This window comes from Rhinatrema bivittatum, chromosome 8 (genome assembly GCF_901001135.1).
Source record: "Rhinatrema bivittatum chromosome 8, aRhiBiv1.1, whole genome shotgun sequence".
Classification (NCBI taxonomy): Eukaryota; Metazoa; Chordata; class Amphibia; order Gymnophiona; family Rhinatrematidae; genus Rhinatrema; species Rhinatrema bivittatum.
This window is the reverse complement of record NC_042622.1, coordinates 140,690,138-140,713,223: the sequence shown is the minus strand read 5'-3', so window position 1 is coordinate 140,713,223 and position 23,086 is coordinate 140,690,138. Positions and strand designations below refer to the sequence as shown.

General features: G+C 44.6%; 1 protein-coding gene across 6 annotated transcripts in view; it reads left to right on the top strand.

The window, feature by feature from the left end:
* DPH7 (diphthamide biosynthesis 7) overlaps positions 1-23,086 on the top strand; it is a 65,581-nt gene that overhangs the window by 10,070 nt on the left and 32,425 nt on the right. The window contains exons 1-4 of one of the 6 annotated variants that reach the window (XM_029613061.1): positions 1,569-1,712; positions 2,001-2,167; positions 6,336-6,500; positions 15,476-15,618. In XM_029613061.1, the coding sequence (XP_029468921.1) occupies positions 6,360-6,500; positions 15,476-15,618 (284 nt within the window). In that variant the 5' untranslated portion in view covers positions 1,569-1,712; positions 2,001-2,167; positions 6,336-6,359. The other 5 variants (XM_029613063.1, XM_029613060.1, XM_029613065.1 and 2 more) reach the window with 5 other exon arrangements.

Genomic DNA, 23,086 nt, shown 5'->3' with positions numbered 1-23,086 from the left:
ATGCATATCCTGTTGAGAGAACACAACAGATAAGATTGATATAAAAAAAGGAGGGGAATAGCTTGCTTGTTACGGCGGTTACTATCCTAAATCAAATACGCCTGATACTTCACTTTCAATGCACATCCAGCATAGCTCTCTCCTTCAATGGCAGGGAAAATGAAGAAAAGATGATTTATATTCAGCATCAACCAACAAGGAATAAATTACATAGTCTGGGTAAACAGATAAGCAGGAGTAGCTGGCTTGTTTCGGCGCTTACTACCCCTGAATCAATTAAGCCTGATACTTCACTTGCAATGCACATCCAACATAGCTCTCTGCTTCAACGGCAGAGAGAATGCAGAAAAGATGATTTATGTCAGCATCAACCAACAAGGAATGAATTACATAGTCTGGGTAAACAAATAAGCATGGGTGTAGCTTGCTTGTTAAGGTGGCTACTACCCCGAATCAATTAAGCATGATACTTGACTTGGAATAAGTATCCAGTGTAGCTCACTGCTTCAGCAACAGAGGGAATTAGTAAAGAGGATTTTTATTCAGACAACCAACAATGGTTGAATTGCACATGCAGGGTAAACAAACATGAGTAAAAACTGCTTTTCTGTGCACCCTCTGCCTTAATATCATGGCAATATTAAGTCGGAGGCCCCAAAAGTTAAAAATAAAAAAAATTTAAAATGGGCCCACGGCTCGAAAACTGGATGCTCACTTTTGCGGGCGTCCGGTTTCTGAACCCATGGCTGTCAGCGGGTTTGAGAACTGACGCTGGCAAAATTGAGCGTCGGCTGTCAAACGCGTTGTTTACGGTATGGACCCTACACTTTGCTTAGAGCCCCAATGCTGTGTTCCCCTTTAATTTCGCAGTGGCAGATTTCCCAGGGCTGCTGCAGCAAACATTTATTTTAGAAAAATATGCCACAGCACTCAAGCCTTTCTGCTGGCTGTTGGGATATCCCTAGGCTCCCTCGGCCTCCCATCTGCCTGCTTTTATGGCCGCTGGGAGCTCCAATTGCCTCATCTGTAATCAGCATGGCTGAACGCCACTTTCACTTTGCCGCGCTCACTGCTGCTTCGGGGGGAATCCCTGGAGCAACCGGCCTCTTCCTGCTTGTGACTCACTGCTGCTTTGGAGAATCCCTACTCTATCGCAGTTCCCTGCCGCTTTGGAAGTGGAAAATCCTGGCGCGGCTGGCCTTTCTTTGTGGCTCGCCGCTGAGTTTTATTTCAGCACTTCCACGTGGCAGTCACAGGATCGGGCTTCTTCGTCGCCACGGGCCTGGACACTGCCACTCCTCCCAATCCCCCTCAAACCACCCCCACTCCCGGGCTGTGAGATGCCCCTCTTCTTCCTGCCCCACCGGCCAATCAGCGGCTTCCTCCTCCCACTGGCAGGAAAAAAGAGGAGGCTTCCGATTGGCCCGCGGGCATAGGAAGAACGGAAGAGGCTTCCGATTGGCCCGCGGGGGCAGGAAGAAGGGAGGCTTCCCATTGGCCCTCGGGGGCAGGAAGAAAGGAGGCTTCCCATTGGCCCGTGGGAGCAGGAAAAAAGGTAAAGGGAAGTATAACTGGGGCTTTGGGACTCCGGGAGCCGTGACACACCAGTTGAGAACAGCTGTATTAAAATATGGACAGCATCCTCCATATGGATTGATATACTTTTTTTTTCCCAATTATTAGACTCACACTCCTTCTGTTTATCTGCTTGTGTAAGTTCTGATATCCACTCGTGGACTTTGTTTATTGCATAAGTAATGACATTGGATGGATTGAATGGCCCTTAAGTTTGTCTTCTGTGATATGGAACAGCAACACGCTGACACCATGAAGTGGGCTCTGTGGCTGGTAGAGGAGCAGATACATGTTTAAAAGAAACCTTTAATTTAGTACATGATTGTAAAAGATGGATACGGTGAATTGCTTCTTGTGAGTGTATAGCCCGGAAATATATAGCCATTTACATTCTCTGAAAGAGAAACGCATTTTGTTTTCTTCAGGAGGAAAAAAAACAATTCTGGAATTAGGAACTTGGTCACAGGGTTGAATCGTAGGAGGAAGATATTACAGGGACTCTGTGAGTTAGACGCTTCTCAAGCGGTGTGTCGCGGCTTCTTGGTGTACCGCTGCCCCGGTTGTGCTTCATCTCCCCCCCTCTTTCATCGCAGTGAGTCGCATGTAGTTTTTCACTAATTTTGCTGCCGTTCTGTTCAGGCAAGAACAGCAGCAGCGTTGCAGGAAGCCAGTGGCGCTCTAAAGGGGGGGGGGGATCCACCTCGGGAGTGTTTCGTAGCACCAATCAGCTGCTTTTACGTACAATCCGGCTGCGCCGCTGCAGAAGAGAAAAGAAAACAAGCTTTGCCTGCCCTGAGCGCGTGCTTCTCATACCAGGTCTGCTGTGCTTGCTGGATCCCGTCCTGTCCCTCTCCTGGCGCCCCCTTTGCTTTGGCCAACAATTAGAGGCCCAGTGCGGCGCAGATTTGGGACAGGCAAGGGGGGTTCCGACCGAAAAAAGGCTGAGAACCAATAGAGGGCAGGGCTCTGGTGGAGATGTGGTGGGGTGCTGGCAAAAAAGGAATAAAGGCTTTTCTGATGCATGTCAAGATCTGAATCCCAAAGAAACATTTTGTTTTTAATAACTCTTTTTTGTTGTTGTTTGTTTTGTGTACATCTTTTTTGTTTTACTACTGAGTACCCTTGGAGAGCATTTTCATTAGTCTATCTTTCTTTCCTTCTCTCTTTTGGCCCTTTTTCTCATTCAGCAGTCTCTTATTACTCTGCCTTCCCCAGACTGCATGTCCGGGCAGTTCAGTGGTTCATTTGTAACGCAAGGGCTGCTCATTGACTGTCAGAGCCTCACCTCAGTAACAGCAACCACCCTCTTTCACTGAGCCTAAGCTCAGCACCTTTATGGTGTGCCCAGGCTTGATTGCACTTAATGGCAGGAGATCTGCATTTGGATTCCCTGCACTGCAATAAAGGGAGGTGGGAGTGGGGAACAATAGGTAGAATAAATGAGGGACAAGGGCTTGTATGTTTGCCCATTCATATGTGAGAGCCAAACAGGGGATAACATGAACCAGAGAGTGGCACTACTGCTGCTGGGGTAACCTGCACAGAGCAGCCATGGTTATAAACCTCACATCAGTGAGCACTAGGTGGCTGAATGTTTTGGACAAAACCTTCACTAGTTCTGGTGATAGTTTGGAATGTTACAAATCTTGGTGGGAAGATGCACAAGGGTACCTGGCAGTTAGATTCAGTATGGGACTTGTTAAAACCAAAGAAAAAGATCAGGATTGGAGTGGCCTACCAGTGGAAATGGTGGAATTCAGCACCACCACAGTTAAGTTTAAGCATGCTTAGGTCCTTATTTACTACTGTGTTATTCATAGTCTGTAGTACTATGGCCTGAGCTCTGGGGCTGGCTCTTAGTTTTTCCCAATCAATAAATTAAAAAAAAAAAAAAGTTTCTTAGCATCCAGTCAGATGAATCCAGAACAAGTGGGCATTCCTACCAGCAGATGGAGATGACAAAAACTGAGGACATAGTATATACACTCCTGCAGTTACATTAGCCTGCCAGTATTCTCTGTCTCCAGCAGAAGGTGGATATGCATCTCTCCACTGGGGATTACTTCATTTTAAAATAAAGGAGAATTAAGGATAAAATTTGCCTCGCTCTCCTGTGGTGATACCAAATGGTCCCTCCCCTAGTTGAGTATTCCTGAGGTAATTTCCGTGGTTCCTCAGATGTGCATCTTGGTCCGGTACCTGGTTTTGCTGGCGTGGACTTAAGCTACTTGAGCAGCTAAAAGGCAGCGAGAGCACGAAGCTGAGCGCGACGGTGACTGCACATGCCCTCTCCTTCCGCAGCCGGAGACAGTCTCTGCTCAGCTAGGTATGGCTGAGCTCCAGTAAGTTAAAAAAAAAATAGAGGCTTAGCAGGAGTGGTGGTTTTTTTTTTTTGTACAGGTTTCCCTCCTCTCCTGGTCTCTGTGCTCAGTGCACTGGTCTGTCATTCGTTCTGCTCGGTGGGAGGTCAAGGGACCTGGGCAGCCTGGTGGGTTGAGCAGCCTCCTTAGGCTAGGAGCTGCTCCGAGGCTTTTTGCTACGTGCCATGTGGTAGGCCGCAACAACTTTTCATGCGCTTTCTAAGGCTGCTCTCTACAGGATTGTCAGTCCGGCGTGCGCGTCTTGCTGTGCGTCCAGGTTGCATGCCCGGTTTTTGGGCACACAGTGGGGCTTGTAGTCTGTGCGCCGATGTTAAGCGAAGCGTAGTAGCTGCGCACTTACCTGTGCGCTTCAGTTTTTTGTGTATTTAATTTTTGGCTGCCTAGGTAAGCGCTTAGGTTTTGGATGCATAATTTCTTGGCGCCTAGTTGAGTGCCTATCTCAAAAAAAGAAAAAAAAACAAAACCCCAGCTAGACGCATGCCTCTGGCTGCCGCTCAGCGTGTCTGCCATCATGGTGCCTAAGCGCCTTTCTCTTTGCGCTGCTTGCTATATATGGGCATCTCAACTTAGGAATGCCTACTGATTTGTGCCAGTGCTGTTTGGAGGCTCAGGGTGAATTGTCTTCCTCTGATTTCACTAAGTCTGATTCTTCCCAGCCAGATGTGGGTCTGGGTAAAGACTATTCAGGTGGGGGTGCCTGGTTTTGGAATGTCCCTTATCTGGTTCCTCAGCAAGGGAAGGTAGCTCGGTGAGTTCACCTCAGGCCCCTCCCAGTCTGGATGCTTCTACTTTTTTTATGGGTAGGATTTTTCCAGGGGGCGCAGTCCCCTGCCCTGTCCTATGCTCGTAAAGTAGAGGCGGAGGGGGAAAACCTTGCCTGGATTTTTTGTTGTCCGCCGGAGTACTTCTGGAGCGGCAGCAGGTCCTCTGGATGGAGATCCGGATGGCACGGATGATGCAGATCCTGCCTCTCTCGAGGATGGTGAAAATCCCCTGAATCAGAGCTGTATGGAACTATGTTGCAGTTCTTTCATAGAAATGAACTGCTAGCTCTGATTTCCCAGACCTTGAAAATTGCTTGGAGTTCCTGGTGAAGATTCAGTGTCTGAGCCAAAGAGAAATCCTATTTTGGTTTCCTTGCATACAGCCTCTTGTTTTTTCCCCCTTGATGGAGGCCATTCAAGAATTAATTGATCTTGAGTGGGACGCCCCAAAGTCTATTTTCAAAGGGGGTTGGATTTTGGAAGGCCTGTACCCTCTGGATCCAGTGGTAAGAGTGCACTTAGGAAAAACATAAGGTGGAAATGCATTTGTGTGCGCAGTCTCCAAGCCGATCACTAATCCTGTGGAAGGAGAAGTGGCCTTGAACGATGCTCATGGTAAAAGATTGAGACTATCCTTAAGTGGGCATTTGAAGCAGTGGCAATTACCTTACAGATTGCTTCTTGTTTCTTGGTGGCTCGCTCTTGTTAGTTTCTCTCCCAGGAGGTTGATGACTGGGGTAAACTCCAGGGTAGTTTTGGTACCAGCTGCTGCCTTCTTGGCGAAGGCAGGCTGTGATTTGGTCCGCACATCAGCCAGAAGGGTGGCTTTAATAGCAGTGGCCAGGTGTTGGTTATGGTTAAGAAACTGGTCAGCTGATGCGACCTCCAAGGCTGATCTCGCCAAATTGCCGCTTAGTGGCTCGCTTTTATTTGGTTGCAAGTTGGAGAAACTGGCCAGTAAGTGGGGTGAATCTCCAGTTCCTCGTTTTCTGGAGGATAAGAAGCAGGCACAGCGCTCCCCTTCACATTAGAGGGCATGCTAGAGGATCCAAGCATTTTCGATCCTGTACAGGAGCAGCCTTCAGAGGACTTGACCCTTTGGTGTGAGTCTCAGTCCTTTGTCCCCCAACAACCCAGAAGAGGTGCAGGCTTGGATAGTGGAACCTTCCGAGCCTCCCAATGAAGGTTTACAGGGCTTACTGGTAAGTGTTACTCCAGTCCCTAGACTAGTAGTATTACATTCTTTTGTGGGTTCAATATTGCCTGTTGACTCAGTATTGCAGTGATTATCTGTTTTTCATCAAGTTTTTTGCTAGTCTGTCCACAGATGCTTTTGAAGAGAATACTGACAGGCTGGTGTCAGTGCAGGGGTATATATATGCTGTGACATCAGGTTACTTCATCTCTATCTGCTGGTAGGAATGTATAACCCACTTGTTCTAAATTCATCTGACTGTCCTAAAGAAAAGGAAACTATCAGGTAAGTAGTAATTTCTCAATCTCTTCTTTCATCTTGGGGATTCTGGAGAAATGGGGAGATAGTGACACATCTGGATTCTGACTTCCTAATTGATGTGGTATTCTGACTTCTCTCCATTTCTTCCTGTGTGTCAAGCAATTAGGATGAGCATTATCTGTCATGGCATGGCACTGCAAGACCCAGACCCTGCAAGTCATAGACACGGAATACAATGCTGATGCTGTTGAATGGTGCCCTGTGGATGGCTGGCATAATATTCTGGTGTGTGGCACTTACCAGCTGAAGAAGCCAGAAAGTAAAGTAAGTATTGGAGGCAAAGCCTGGACTTCTCACAATGTGATGTTTATGGGTTGGTGGTGCTAGAAAATACTGCACAGGAAGTGTGTTCAAATTGGGTGTGAGCGAAATAAGAGGTTATATTTATGTAAGAATGATCTCCTGCTGTCTTAGTTTAGGGAGATGCTCCTTTAGATCAGTGATAGTTTGGCACCAAAAGATGGCAAACTCATGTCTTGAGAACCCTGGCTTGAAAAAAAAAAAAAGAGGTTGCAGTATCAGGATGTGGAAAAATTAATTCAAAAGGTTGAATATTTTGGGTACTGTATGGAGTTCGTGAAGCAATTAAGCTGGGCCAGGGTGTCCCCCTGGCATTCATCTGTAGGGGACAGAGTTCCAAACACTGCATGTGCAGTGACACCTAGAGGCAGGCTGAAGAACATCAGAAGTCACTATCCAGGGTTGGTCCACTGACTTAGTGCAAGGTCATGCACGAGTTCCCCAGTTTGATTCCTGAGTTGACTTTCATTTCTTGTATCTGCTGAGGTTTGCTGCAGAGGCAGTGTTTACAGCTCCTCTAGAATAGGAGTTGTGATCATCAGTCAAGAGTGACACCTAGTTACTGGATTCAAAGTCCATAATTGAGGGTTCTGGAAGGAACCCTGATGCATGGCCCCTGGCCAAAAGAACTGCCACTGCAATGACCAGCCTAGGTGGGGTGGAGGGGAAAAATCAATCCATGTGAATTGAAGCCTCTTGGTGCCAGGATCCCAACCTGAGTTTTGGTTGAGTTGGGGGCCCAAAGCAGCTGGAGAAAACTGCTAGGTTTAAAAAAAAAACCCAAAAAACAAAAAACGTGGTTGCATCCTACCATTTTTGTCTTCTCCAGCCATATTCACCTAAAAGTCTACATAGTGGGGGTTACTTTTAAGCTTTAAACCCTAGCATTTCCTGATCTTTTGCCTTGTTGACTTCCTAGAAGACTTTGAGTGACGTATGTCTTTTTCCTTTTAAGCTTTAGGGGCCTTTTAAGAGCTGTTTACTTCCTTTTCCCCTGTATATAAATATCTTATTTATTTTTTGTGAAGTAGCAGCACAGTGTGCTGGGAGAGAGGCCTGCAAGAAGAGGATTCGCGCAGTCCTACCTGTTGTGTGGGCTGTTTGAGAAAGTGTTTGTTTCTTGCAGTGGGGAGAGAGATTTCATCAGAGGAGGTCAGTATTGCCATGCGCCGCAGAGCTCTCAGAGTGGCTTCTTTTGGAGTGCGGGAAGTGCTGCCTTTGATGTGGAGATTGTTGGGGGAATATTTTATCTTTGGGTCTCAGCAGGGCATTTGTAGACTTTGGAGAGGGCTCTTCGGAAGTGTCTCTTCCAGCAGTGGAGGCAGAAGAACTGCTGTGAAGAAACAGCTGAGCTGTGAGGCAGACTCTGTTGGGCAAGTCATCAGGGTGGAATGGTGGCCATTTTGTGCTCTTCCGCGGTGTGGGAAGCTTCAGGGACGGCGTGCTCTGTTTCTCTTAATCTATCCCCCGTGGCTGGGGGAGTTACCACTCAGCATTCTGATTTGGGAGAAGCCTCTAAGGATCAGATTCCTGGAGTTTGTGTACCACTCCCATCCCAAGAACAGGATAGCTTACATTATTTCTGATGTGAACATAGTTAGGGGCTTCAGAGAGACATTTTCCAGAGGAGCCTTCTGAGTAGTTAAGGGGAATGGGAATCGAGAGAGACCCTTTGAAGGAGGGGGAAATTCCAGTTGCTGAGGAGGATGCTTAAAATGTATACAGTCTTTTTAAGAGGGTCAAGTTGGCAGCTCAGATTACTCGGGTTCTAGCAGAGCTGGAAATTAAGGAAAATAAACAGGAGCAGGAAGTAGAAGATCCTGTTTTGGAAGTGCTTAGAGGTCCCTTCAAAACCTTTACTTTTCCTTGGACAGCTAAAACATTGTTTTTGGGAAGTGGGATATGCTGGAGGTTGGTCTGCAGGTTGGCAGAGCCATGGCAAAGCTATAACATCTTCCGGAAGATGCTCTGTAACTGAAAGGTGCCCGGGGGGGTTGTACTGGTGTTGGCGATCAGAGAGAATCACTTTTTTTCCCATGGAGCCCTTGAAGACTTATGATTGGAAGATGGAAATTCATCTCAAAACAATTTTGAAGTCTTTGTTTTAGGGCAGCCGGTTGCAGTAGTGTCATGCACCAGCATGTATGTGCTGGGTGCACCAGATCCCAGTAGTAGAATTGCCTTAAGAGAAGGAGGCAGAATGCCTACAAGCTGGCATGGCTTTTATTGCTGATGCCCTGTAGGATTTGCTGCGCACAGTGGTCAGAAATGTGGTGCCAGCAATTTTGGCTAGGCAACTGCTCTGGTTCCACAGCTGGGCAGCTGAAGTATGGTTCAAGTGCCAGCTTGGTAACTTCCCTTTCAGAAAGAGCATTACTCTTTTTGGGGAAGATTTGGAGAAGTTGGTTGAGAACTTAGGTGAATGTAAGTCTCACAAGTTGCCTGAGGATAAACTTAAGGGACACCGAAAGTCAATTCCTAGTAAATCAAAGTTTTGGGAAGCTAGGCACTATTGTCCAGAGAAGAATTATTTTTCATTATTAATTTGTGGCTAAATCTCAGCTCTTTTGTGACATCTACATGACTTCCTAAGAGTATGGGGTCCAATTCTGGAGGGCTCAAGGGCTTTCAATGAACTACGGTCATGTGCATCACGGGACGGTTATCCCATTTTTATAAGGAGTGGGCCAAGATTAGAGTGGATCAATGTGTCCTTTCCTTTATAAGAGATGGCAGCACCTTAAATTTTGCTGGTCCAGTAGTTGCGGCTTTCATGGTCTTCCTGTATGCATCTTGGAGTAGGGGGAATGGAGATGATGAGATCCACACTAGATTGACCTCTCCTTTTAACTGTGGTTGTGCTGGCTTCAACTGAAGATGGAAGGAGGAATCTAAGATGGCGACGTGAGTGGACCCGTTCTTCCTGCTCTGACATCTACTCGTTTGTTCGCTTGCTTGAATTATGACACATAAGAGAGGGGAGAGAGAATTTTTCCCTCAGTCCTCACGCCCGTTGGACCAGCGCTTGATCACAGAATTTGCTGTCCTTGCCCCAGACTCATGAGCTTCGAGCCCTGTTGGCGGAACGGAAAGAGGAGCCCCGTTGTTGCACGGGGAAGTCTTTCTCAGCCCACTGGATTCCAGACCTCCGCTGCCTGCTTCCACCTAGTGCGGTGCTGATCTCATCATTCAGCCCTATACGGAGGGTGATGCTGGCGTCTTGTCTGGCAGGGGGGGGGAGGGGGGTTGAGTTTTTCTATAAGCCTCTGCGTTTTGACCATCTCACGGAGGAAGGTGCCATTGGCAGCGTCTCATCCTTGGAGCTACTGGTTGGGAGTACATCTGAGGCTGGGACCATGTTAGAAGGTAAGCGTATAGTTCCTTGGCACCCCCTCCCTTGGGATTATTAAACCAGCAGTGGTCACCTTGGAGTCCCTTTTGGGATTTGATTGCAAGTTTGTTCCAGACATTTTAATGATCAGTGCTGGCAATTGGAGACGGTCTGTCTCCCAGAAGCTGGGCTCTGTTGCTCATGATCATCAGCAAATTCTTCAGGAACACTTGAATTCCATTCAAGTTTTGGAGAATATTATCAAAGGCTTACAGACTATTAATGCATCTGTTATTCATGAGCGTTTCGCTTCTCTTAGAAGGCTGGAATCTATGGAATATTATCTAAGGCATTTTATATTTGAGATTTATAAGCTTTCCTAAAGTTCTTGGTGAAACTGCCTTGAGTCTTGCTTAAAAGATATTTAATTGAAATCTTAATTTCATCTGATATAATTCCTGTCTTTAAAACAACTTTTGATTCTTCTTCATAAACAGAGTTCTAATCAGCTTGGATCCTCTCAGAATGCAGTGGACTTTTCTAATCTATCTGCATATTTGGAAAATTCAGCTAGGGAAGTGATTGAGAGGTCTACAATGTTGGTTTCCTTTTTTTTTTTTTTTTTCTGAGCAGAATCTAAGCCTGGTGATGAAGTCTTATTTCAAAAATTTAAATGTTCCCTTTTTTAGTGGTTTAATCCGGATATATCGTGACTTAGCCAGAACTACACAAGAACAACTTAAAGCTTTTCTGGATATTTATTTATTTAGATTTTTATATACCATTCTTCCAAAAGAAGATCACAACGGTTTACATTAACAGCATTCATATTCATGGTCTCTAATCATATACTTTGTGTCCACTTTCAGCTTCTAGTTCAGCACCACAGCAAGTACGTATTCTAGTTCATAGGTATATATGCTTCCTGAAGTTCAGGCTCTAGGTACAAGCTTTTTGTTACATTATCCTTGTAAATGTATAATTAAATTGAATGCTAATACATTTAGGGGTAGATTTTCAAAGGGATACATGCGTACCCCCCCCCCCCCCCTGCGTGCGCCGAGCCTATTTTGCATAGGCTCGGCGGCGCGCGCAAGTCCCGGGGCTTTGCAAAGGAGGCGTGTCGGGTGGGCAGCATGGATTTTGGGGCATGGCTGGAGGTGTGTCGGGGGCGTGGTCAAGGCCTCCGGACCAGCCCCCGGGTCGGGTGATGGCGCGCCAGCAGCCCGCTGGCGCGCGCAGATTTACACCTGCTTTCGGCAAGCGTAAATCTGCCAACAAAGGTAGGGGATGTTTAGATAGGGTCGGTTAGGTAGGGGAAGGGAGGGGAAGGTGAGGGGAGGTGGAAGGAAAGTTCTCTCAGAGGCCGCTCAGATTTCGGAACGGCCTTGGAGGGAACAGGCAGAGCGCGCCGGGCTCGGCGCGCACAGGTTGCACAAATGTGCACCCCCTTGCGCGTGCCGACCCCGGATTTTATAAGATACGCATGGCTACGCGCGTATCTTATAAAATCCAGTGTACTTTTGTTCGTGCGCGCGTAAATTTATAAAATCTACCCCTTATGGTTTTTAGTCCAGAGCAATCGTGGAACTTCTTAAATGCCAGAGTAACTAATCTCATATCTAACTCAGAGTTCTTTAACGGTTATCTGTTTTGAATGGGGTAATCTTCATGCCACCTTAGTTTATCTTGCAATTCTATGCTGCAGTTTCTATTTGTTCTCTTTTTCCTCCCCCCCCCCCCCCACCCTCCACTCTTTTGTCATAAGCAAAAGAGAATACTTTTTTTGTTTCTTTATTGCTATCCTGGCTTTTTCATGTTTTCTGTAGTAACTCTCAAATTACTGTGCAAAGTTTATACTTAATGTTTTGAAAATTAATAAAGTAAGAAAAGACAGATCAGGGTAATTTATTCCATTTTTGTGGTACCTAAGAAGGAAGGCACATTTCATCCCATTCTGTATGTAAAGTAGGTGAATGTGTCTAAGAGCACCTCACTTCCAAATGGAGACTCTTTAGTCAGTAATTGCAGCAGACAGAAAAGGACTTCTGGCATTATTAGATCTTTTGGAGGCTTACATGCACATTCCTATTCAGAGATATCATTGCTGATTTGTCTGGTTTATGATGCTCGGGGAACATTTCCAATTTTGAGCACTACCCTTTGGGGCATATTTTCCAAAATAATGGTGGTTGTGGTGGTGAGTCATCACAGAGACAGGGTCATGATGGCTCCTTACTTGTACGATTTGTTGATTCAGACCAAGACAGAAGTTGAGTGCCATGGTTCTGTATGCAGAATGTGGGGTGGGATGTCAATTTTTTCCAAAAGCAAGCTGGAGCCATTTCGGAATCTGGAATACCTAGGCCCTCTGTTTGAGACTAGCATGGGAAAGGTCTTTCTTACAGTGGAAGTTAACTTGAAACTTCAGAACACAGTTTGGTAGTTAAAATGGATGACATTTTCCAGAGCCGGGGATTATCTACAAATACTGAGATCCTTGGCTTCCACATTGGGCCTGATCCCTTGGGCAACAACTCATATGAATCTGCTACAGAGGGCTGCTCTTTCTTGGTGGATCTAGCACATCAGTTTGTCCAAAGGTATGTACTTGAATAACCCAGATTAGATAGCAGTGACTACTGAAATCACCTTCAGTGGCTGGGGTGTCATCTGCCAAGAGTAGATGGCACAAGGTCTATGGACTCAGCTGGTCCTGGTCTATAAATCCCTTAGACAAGGGCAATCAGGAGTGCGTTGTGTTTTTTCTTTCTCTGGTCAGCGGAGAGGCAGTAAGGGTAAAGTCAGACAATGTGGCAGTGGTAGCTTATATAATCCAAGCAGGGAGGAACCACAAACCCAGTGGTGGTGTTGGAAGTGAGAATGTTGCTCTGGTGGGCAGAACAGCACTTATGGTCGCTTTTTGGCTTCTCTCATTGTTGGGGCACAGAATGTATAGGCAGTTTATTTGAGCAGGACTATTCTGTACCTCAAAGAATGGGAACTGGTAAAGGAAGTGGTCACTTTCCGGTCCAAATGGGGAATTCTTGTCATGGATTTGATGTCAATGGGGCTGAGCACCAAGGTGCCAAAGTTCTGCAGTCACAGGAGAGAACAAGGATCTGAAGACCTGGATGTCTCATCTCTGGTCTCAAGAAGTTCTTCTTTGTGTTTCTTCTTTGGCACCTGATAGACTGGTAAGGTGCATAGAAAGGCATCTAGGTTTTGTGATTCTGATGGCTCCAGAGTGTCCTGGAGGCTGTGGTTTGCAGACTTGATAAGTCTCAAGGTAGAGGGGTCCTTACAGCTTGATCATATCCCTAAACTCCTGCATCTTGGATTGGGCAGATCACTTTTGTTTCACAACTTGGCTTTTGTGAGGAGAAAGTTGAAGAGTGAGGGCTATTCTGAAGAAGTGACTTCCACTTTGCTTCAGGCCAGGAAGGCTTTGACTTCCTTGGCGCATATTCAGGTCTGGAAGGAGTTTTGAGTCCTGATGTCAGGCGTTGGGGCTGTCTTAGTTTCAAACTCCAATTTCATTTTTTTTCCTTTTTGTGAGTGGGTTTGTGGAAGGAGTTAGCCTGGAATTCCCTTAAAGTACAGATAGTAGCATTGTCCTGTTATACGGGATTCTTCATTAGCTGCTTAGCCAGGTGTGCTTTTGGTTTTTTTTTTTGAAGGTGGTTAAGCTGTTGCATCTGCTGATTTAGGAGGTTGGTCCTGTTGTGGAACCTTACTTTGTTTTTCAAAGCCTTGCGTAATCCTCTTTGTGCTTATACAGAGAGCGTCTATCAGAAACTTTACCCTTAAGATGGTGTTTTGAGTGGCTATCTGTTCAGTGAGATGTATTTCTGAATTTTAGGCCTTGTCTTGCAACTGTCCTTTCCTTTAGTTTTCAAAAGGATAGTGGTATCCCCTTTCCATTTAGGTCACATAGTGGAGATGTCTGCATTTCAGAACTAGAGTTCAGATTCTGCCACTCAGTCTTAAGAATTGCATGTTCGGGATGTGCATAGAAGTCTCTTGAGATACCTGGAGGTCATGAATAACGTTTGAAGGTTGGACCATCTTTTATGGTGATCAGCAGTTGTAACAAGGGAGGGAGAGCATCTAAATGCTCTATAGCTAGACGGAGTAAAGAGGCGATGGCGGAAGCATATATTTGAAAAGGCCTTAAGCCCACTTCATTTGAGGGCAAGCGGCTTCTTGGGCTGAGTATAAGTTGGTTTCACCACAGGATATTTGTGGAGCAGCCTCTTGGTCTTTGCGCATGTTTGCTAAGCCTTACTGAGTGGAAATTCGTGCTCCCAGATGTTGCAGTTTTTGGAGCAGGCGTATTGTGAGCAGGTCTTGCCTGTGCATTTTCTTTCCTTAAGTCCTACCAGACCTGTCCAGAAACCGACAGAATTTGAATCTGCAGTTTGCTTTTTCTGTATATGTATGTGTATCTATAATATGGTTCTCTTTAACTCTGGTGTTAGCAACATCTCAGTGGAGGGATGTCTGGCCTGGTTTCATTTTCACCAATGGTTAATTTTCCCCCCTTCTCATTTTGGGGGAGTTGGTTTAGCTTTGTTAGTTTTACTGGCACAGTAGTTTAAGAACTAACAATACAGTGACTCTTTTGTTCTGTCTCCATTTGCTGGTGGTGGAGAAAAACCCATCCATCTGGACTAGACTATTAGGATGGAAGGAAAGAATTAGTAGGTAAAAACCAATTTTTCCATACTTCTTCCTTCTTCTCCTGCTTATTTCTAGAATGCTACAAGATATATGCAGTGCTGTACACACACATCTGACATTTCTTGCTCCATGGACCTTAGGTCTTGTCAAAAAAACCCCACAGTCAACATAAATAGGTTTCTGAAAACTGTATTAATCACAATAAGCATTTGCAAAATCAACAAGGTCAGGGAGAGCCAGAATTTAAGACTTAAAAGTATTTCCAAAGATGGTCTGGTGGACCTTGGTTTGATCTCTAGATCAGGTTTTCTGTTCTCTCGGTTTGCTGGGGATGTTGAAGCAGCATTCATGGGCTTTTGGGAGTGGAGTTGGTCATCAGTATAATCTAGTGGCAGGATTAGGAGCCCATGATTACAGAGGTCTAGAAGGAGCATGGCCGTTGTCTGAGATGCGGCTCATGTTACTGGATTTCAGCCCCGGTTTTGAGGTAGAAGCCCAAAGGGGTAGAAGGAAACTCCCAGACAAAAAAAGTACATGTGAAACAATTTTTTAAATTTATTGTAACAATTCTAGAATGCTTTAATTATGCATTTCAAGGCTCGTGTAAGGCAAGGGAACATTTCACATTTTTCAGAACTACTTTCTGGATAAGTGAAGAGCAAAAATCAGGACTTGGGTTTTTGTTTTGGTTTTTTTTTTTCATTCACTCTCCAAACAAGTTTATTTAAATTTAGCTATTTCTGCCTCTTGTAATCTTCTTTTAGAAACAAAAAGAAAAGCCTCCTTTTCTCACACGTACATGACAGGCACTGAAGCACCCTCTGCTAGCTAAGAGTAAACAGAACCCAGTACTGCTGGTGATGATGTGGAGTGGGAAGGAGATATACAGAGAAGAACCAGTGACATTTCTGTATTGTGTGTTTAGCCTGCTGCTGGGGATGAAGAGAGTGAGAACCCACACACCAGACTAGGCCGCCTCTACCTGTACTCCTGCCACCCAGATCAACTATTCACACCCTTAATGGAAGTACAGAGGACAGAAACTGCTGCCATACTTGATATGAAATGGTAAGCTAGCTCCATCAAACCATATGTAGGTTAGTGAAATAACTTAAAACAGTATCTTGATAGTTATTGCATGTAGATCATGGATCTGATAAGAATATGGTGATAGTTACATCTGTAATACTGTCAGCATATACAGCACTGTACAAGACAATTACAATTGGACATCTCTGCCTCCAAAAACTATTATTTAATGTTGAGCCCAAAGCAATTGTGGTATTTGTAAAGTCTCACAATGAGCAGTACATAAGATCAGAGCTAGTGCTACTTTTTCCATCGATAAGCTGACTGAGTTATCCGTGTTATGTGGGGTGATGTTTAAACTGTGATACCAAATGGACTTCTCTTCAAGGTTGTAGAGCTTTGAACTCTATTGAGCATGTGCGAGAGTTACCTTCAGTCGTGTTTTTTTTTTTGTCAGAGCTGAAGCTCAAACATGCCTTGTGTCTCACATCAGTGCATCAAAAAGCCTTTTTTTTGGCCTTACCTTGCTGCTTCTGCAGCCCCATAACAGCACTTCAACAATGCAGAAATGCTGAGCCAGAAGAAAAAGTCTACGGTGAGTGGATTTTAAAACTTCCTGTGGCAAAACCATATCCCTCACCAACTACCACAATTTGTGTTACTGCTGCCTTGGACTGTTCATGACCAGAAATACCATGATGCCTGCAGATGAAGTTCCCACGTTCACAGCGCTCTAGAGCTTGCACATGGAAGAATTGTGAAAATCTTTTGATTCGCAGTAGACCATCCTCCTGCAGTGCAGCGTCAACTGGAAAAGATTTGAACAGAAGTTCTTTGAAAACTCGCCCCTCTGCTCAGGCTGAGACCACAGGGTTGAGTTCTGCTGACTGCTCGGAGTCAAAGCATAAGGAGCATTATTCCTGGAGCCAGAGCATGCAATGAAGTGCAAACAATTTAAGTGCAGTGCATCTGTGCATTCATGGTGTCCCTCTTCAGATCTGATGGTGCACAGACTATCAAAGATCCCTCGGAAACACGGAGCACAGATGGTTTCAGCTGTCTGATACAATGATGCATTGTTTACATGTTGCACTCAATGCACTTGACTTATTTCATTACACAATCCTTATGCCCACAAACTAATTTTCTCAACTCTCTGGCAGTAGATGAAAAACATGATTCTAAAGGTTCATTGTTCTCTACGACGTCCAGTCATTCAACTCCCTTGTGCCCTTCAGCAGCATTACAGACACAGCAATACATCAGCCACCCAAGATCTCTAGGGGAAGGTGTGAGATTACCTTTACTCCTTCCAATATCCAGAATGCTAATGCCCCCTAGATTAGTGATGGAAGACCTTCTTTTGGAAACAGCAAATCTTGTGTTCTATAGTCTCACTTTCAAACAGAATCATCTGTTTCTAATGCAAGAACCACCTACCCCAGGCCATAGGACACAAGTTGCTTTACCAGATTGCAGTGTTCGTGAGAAATTTCTTTACCTCTCTCAAAGGGGACAGATGGAATGTTCCAGCCTCCCCTTTCAACTCTCTCCTCGGCAGTACCACAGACTGGATTCCCAATCTCACCTATGTGACCTCATAGAACCCCAGATTAGGGGCTCTTCATCAACACACTCAACTGCAGCGGAGTCTACTCAGTTGGAGGCTAGGGACCCAATGACTCCTCCTCTGGCTTAACTGGAGGAACCCTCTGGTTCGCCACCTTCATCATTGGAGTCCTCGATAAGTAAACCCATACCCCATGACTTAGATAAGAAATCTACTGGAATACAGTCTGATCCTCTACTAGATCCTCCACATCACTTCTTCCCTCCAGAAGATCTCACCTATTCAAAACTTATTGAGAAATTAGGAACAGCACTAGGAATTCATTTTCGTGAAGCCAAGGACCCACGGACAGAACTGCTTGGGATCCTCAAAATTCTGGACACACCGCTGCCTTACCAGTTCACAAGATTCTCAAAGACCTGTTAATGAAATTGTGGTAAATGCTGATTTCATGTACCCCCCTACAGCTGTAAAATTAGACCTCAAGTATAGGGTATAACAGTCACCAAGCTTTGGTGTGGTTCACCTGCTGCACCAATCAGTTGTAGTGGGAAAGAAATCACACTTTCACTCCAATTCCCCGGCAGCAGTATTGCATTTCTAGACAACTTTGGAAAAAGGATATTCGAGTGTTATGCTTTCTGCTTTCATTGTATCCATTTCTACGTGGTTTAATATCTCCATGATTATCTTCCTCCAATCTGGACACTCGTCCTCAACCTTTCCTGGATGCAGAATAAGATGTTTGGCACGTCCTCATTTCTATACGAGCCTTTTGATTCTGCTTCATGTGCCTCTGCAGCCCTCATTGGCATGCGTCATATGGCGTGGTTATGAGCATGTTCGATCCGCGAGGACGTCCATGAGTAGCTAGGGAACCTCCCATGCTTGGGAGACAACCTTTTTCAGAGAGAAGCTCTGTGAAACAGTTTCCCAGAATGTGAGAGAATAGTTGTATGGGAAGGATGGGTTCTAGGTTTGACACAAATTTATTATTTGTCTTTGTATATGTAAACTCTCTCTTCAAATATATTGAATGTGGAAAACATTGCATGTACTGCTTTGTTTGTTGGAATATATTAATAACTGACTTGATATAAAGACTAGAATGTGCCAGAGCAGCCCGATTTGCCACGATATGTCCATATTATCCATACAATCACCCTTACTTTCACAGACTGCTTTATCAATCTTTTCAGCAGTACCATCTTTCATCTCTTCCAACCCAGTTTCAACTGCAGCTTTCAACCAGACTTAGACTACTACTAACGCTACCACCACACCTCAGCCAGACTGCCATGTTTTAGCTGTGGAGAAAGGGATCATTTTGCCAGAGACTGCCTGTAGAGAAGATGAGTCAACGAACATTAATTTCAGACCCCACATTATTGTAAGTTTGTGGATGTACCTAACCAGGAACTCTCTAAGTTTGATTCCTGTCAAGTTAGAGGGCTCTGCAACCCAGACATTTGTAAACTTGGGGAATGTGAAAACACTCATTTGAAGAGATTTGGTGAAGCAGATTCAGAGAGATTACAGGAAAACCGTGACCCTGACATGTATCCACGGGGACAAACGGCAGTATTCTACAAGCCAAGAATAGCTGAAGACCCCAGTTGGCCAGGACCAAATAGAAGCGGGAGTTATTCCTTGGCTTTTCTACCCTGTAGTGATAGGGCGGGACTGTCCAGACTTCAAAATCCTGTGGAACCAGCTCATGTTGAGCTTACCTCAAGCCAACAATGAAGAACTGACATTTCCAGAACTCTTCCACTTAGAAGTTCCAGACCTGTTTAATAAAGACTCTGACTCCTAAATCCTGGAGGCATCGGCAACAGAAAAAAGTTATGCAGCTAATTTAGAGGCAACTGGGGAGGAAAGGGTCAGAGTCAGGAAGAGCAATGTCACACCTTGCCCCTTTTGAGTGGGAAAATGGGGGTGACCCAGGAAACTTCAGATAGGCCTAGAGGGAGGATGAGTCCTTTCAGTGGATATGGGTGGAAAGCTAGTCCCTGGAGCGCAGGTTGCAGACCCTAGTGCTCCTTATTTTGTAATGAAAAGGGATCCACTGTACCAAGTCACAAAGGAAAAAGTGGAGGGGCAATTGATAGAGCAACTCCTAGTTCCCAAACCATATTGCCAGAAGGTTATGCAATTAGCGTGCAGCCACCAACTGGAGAGTCATCTGGGAGTAGGAAAAGACCCGAGAGAAAATATTGGCACAGTTCTATTGTCTGGGCCTACATAAACAGGTCCAGTTGTATTGCTGTCCCTGCCCTTCCTGTGAACTTGCAAAGCCTGCTGGCATATAGGTGGCACCTCTCGTACCAATGCCTATCATCGAGACCCCTTTCGAAAGGGTGAGTATGGATCTAGTGGGGCCACTAGACAGTTGCTCGAGGAAACAAGTACATTCTCATTCTTGACTATGCCATAAGATATCCAGAGGCAGTATCACTACAGAAAGTGAAGACCCTGATGGTGGGGAACACCATAACTTGGGCTACCCAAGGACATCCTGACGGATCAGGGGATCCCGTGTGTGTCCAGGATAATGAAACAACTGTGCACCTTGCTAAAGGTAAAAACTCTGTACCTTGGTGTATCACCCACAGACTGACATCATTGAGCATTTTAGTCAGATGCTTAAGCAAATGTTGAGGAAATTTGTGGATGAAGATGGCAACGATTGGGACTCATTGCTACCCTATGTGCTGTAAACAATCCACAAAGAACCCCAGAGCTCAATGATATTCTTCCCTTTTGAGTTACTGTATGGGAGGAGGCAGAGATGAATCTTGAACATAGCTTGTTAAACTTGGGAAGACTAAGGGAACCCTGGGCAGAACTTCGTTGACTATGTTCATGTGTAGGATCGCCTAAAAAAAAAAGCTGGGGAGTTGACCCGCCTATGCCTAGAGAAAGCTCAAGCTACATCCTTATTCTTTTATTATTAACAAAGCATGTTTATTAGCAATAACTTTTTTAACAATAATACTGACCGAGGAGGCTCACAAGGCACTGCCCACCTGGGAAACTCCCACACATTCTCAGTAGAGCTGAAAGCCCTACAAGCTTGGAGAGTAAGTATGGTACTGCCAGATGACATCACCTTGCATATAATGACTGTTTTATCCTTCTGTCTTTGGAATTGCTGTTTAAAGTATGTAAATTTGCTTTCTTAGCCCTTCTTAACACTGGACTCTAGGGCTAATATACTAAAAGTGCATTAAAATTAATATGCACTAAGCTATGTTAACGTGCTATATACAAAGGCCCGTTACCAATATAAAAAAAAAACATTGTTTACTTGATGCTGGCTCATTACATTTTTTTTTAAAATGTAATTTTATCAATTTAAACATTTTACAAATAAGGAAAACATAATTGCAGGAACATGGACAAATCTCACCATGAAGAAGTTAAATCCAAAAATCCTCCTTTATACTTCAGAAACCATTATTTGGAGGAGGATCCAGGAGAAAAGAGGAAAAATTTACTAAGAAAAAAATATGAAAAAAGCAAAAGAACTACTGCTGGTATGACGCCAGACAGAAAAAACAGGATAAATTAGTCTTCCACAGACTGCAAAGATTCATCCATCTTTATCTCAGATTATGGGTGTTTAGACTCAATAAAATATTCTAACTGTTCTGGATCATAGAAAACACATTGATTCAGAAGAAACGTTTTATTACGTAATTAGATGTTATGAGCAGGTATATTTTATTGTATTACATCTTTTTGTTTGTACATCGCTTTGTGACCTATAGAAGTGAACAAATATGAATTAAATATATCATTTTACATTTCCTTAGTGTTAAGAGTAGGTCAGTCCCAGCGAGTGGCTTATGCACCCCTGCCAGCAGATGGAGACAGAGCAAAAGCTGACGTCACAGCTATATAGTCCTGCCCAGACATCAGTCAGCCTGTATTCTCCATTTCCAGCAGATGGTGAACTTGCATTTCCCTTCAGGGGATTGCATGTGAGTGTTTAAAAAAAACAAAACAAAAAAACCCCAGAAGTTGGAAAGGTGTGTATGTAGCACCGCTTGCCTCCTGAGGTGATCACGTGCGGTCCCTCCCTCAGTAGAGTGCCTTCATTCTAGTAACCTTGACTGGCATGGGCCTAAATTCCAATTCGCAGTTGCAGGCTGAGAGGGGCTCGGCGGTGAAGGCTTTAGCCCTCTTCCCCCCCCCCCCCCCTAGCCGGGACCTGTTCTTGGTCTCAGAGAGGGCTGAGCTCAGGTAAAAGCTCTTAACTTTTAAAGAAAAAAAAAAGTCAGTGACAGGAGGACAGCAGGAAAATGGACTGTTTCCTCAGTGTTTGGCTGTCCTGCTCATGTCTCTGGGGAGTTCTGTGAGGAGAGAGTGCAGGCATGGTGGGTTGAGCAGCCATTTGGCTAGGCCCCACTCTCAGGCTTCTCCCATTTTGGTGTGGGGTAGGCTGTGGGATATTTTTGTGCGCTTTTTTGCTGCAGGCCATCAGCACGTGCTTGCATGTTCATGTGTGCGTCTGTTTTCGTCTGTGCTTTCAATGTGAGTGTTCTTCCTCACTAGAACAGAAGAAATTGCCATGCTGGGTCAGACCAAGGGTCCATCAAGCTCAGTATCCTGTTTCCAACAGTGGCCAATCCAGGCTACAAGTAACTGGCAAGAACCCAAAAACTAAGTCTATTCCATGCTAGTAATAGCAGTGGCTATTTTCTAAATCAACTTGATTAATAGCAAGTAATGGACTTCTCCTCCAAGAACTTATCCCAGCTGCACTAACCACATCCCCTGGCAACAAATTCCAGAGTTTGTGAGTTGAGTGAGAGAATGTTCTCCGATTAGTTTTAAATGTGTTACATGCTAACTTCATGGAGTGCCCTCTAGTCCTTCTATTATCCGAAAGAATAAATAACCAATTCACATCTACCCGTTCTAGACCTCTCATGATTTTAAACATCTCTATCATATCCCCCCTCAGCCGTCTCTTCTCCAAGCTGAAAAGTCCTAACCTCTTTAGTCTTTCCTCATAGGGGAGCTGTTCCATCACCCTTCTCCATCACAATATATTTTTTTTTTTTCTTTTTTTGAGATGCGGCGACCAGAATTGTACACAGTATTCCAGGTGCGGTCTCGCCATGGAACAATTCAGAGGCATTGTGACACTTTCCATTTTATTAACCATTTCCTTCCTAATAATTCCTAACATTGTTTGCTTTTTTGACTGCTGCAGCACACTGAGCCAACAATTTCAATATATTATCCACTATGACACCTAGATCTCTTTCCTGGGCGGTAGCTCCTAATATGGAATCTAATATTTTGTAGCTACAGCATGGGTTATTTTTCCCTACATGCAACACCTGGCATTAAATTTCATCTATTTGGATGCCCAATTTTCCAGTCTCGCAAGGTCCTCCTGCAGTTTCTTACAATCTGCTTGTGATTTAACTACTCTGAATAATTTTTTTATCTGCAAATTTAATTACCTCACTAGTCTTATTCCTTTCCAGATCATTTATAAATATATTGAAAAGCACGTGTCCCAGTATAGATCCCTGAGGCACTCCACTGCCCATCCCACTCCACTGAGAAAATTGTCCATTTAATCCCATTCTCTGTTTCCTGACTCTTAACCAGTTTGTAATCCACGAAAGGACATCGTCACCTATCCCATGACTTTTTACTTTTTACTCTTTACTCTTCTTAGAAGCCTTTCATGAGGAAGTTTGTGAAACGCCTTCTGAAAATCCAAATACACTACATCGACTGGTTCACCTTTATCTGCATGTTTATTAACCACTTCAAAAAAGTGAAACATGGCCACACATCTTGTGCATCGGTTTTGGATGACCATAGGACGACTGGCCTGGGTGCGTGCGCTAGGATGCACATTTGTTTTGTGCGGCCACTTTAGGTGCCCTTGTATGCATGGGAAAGCTAGGT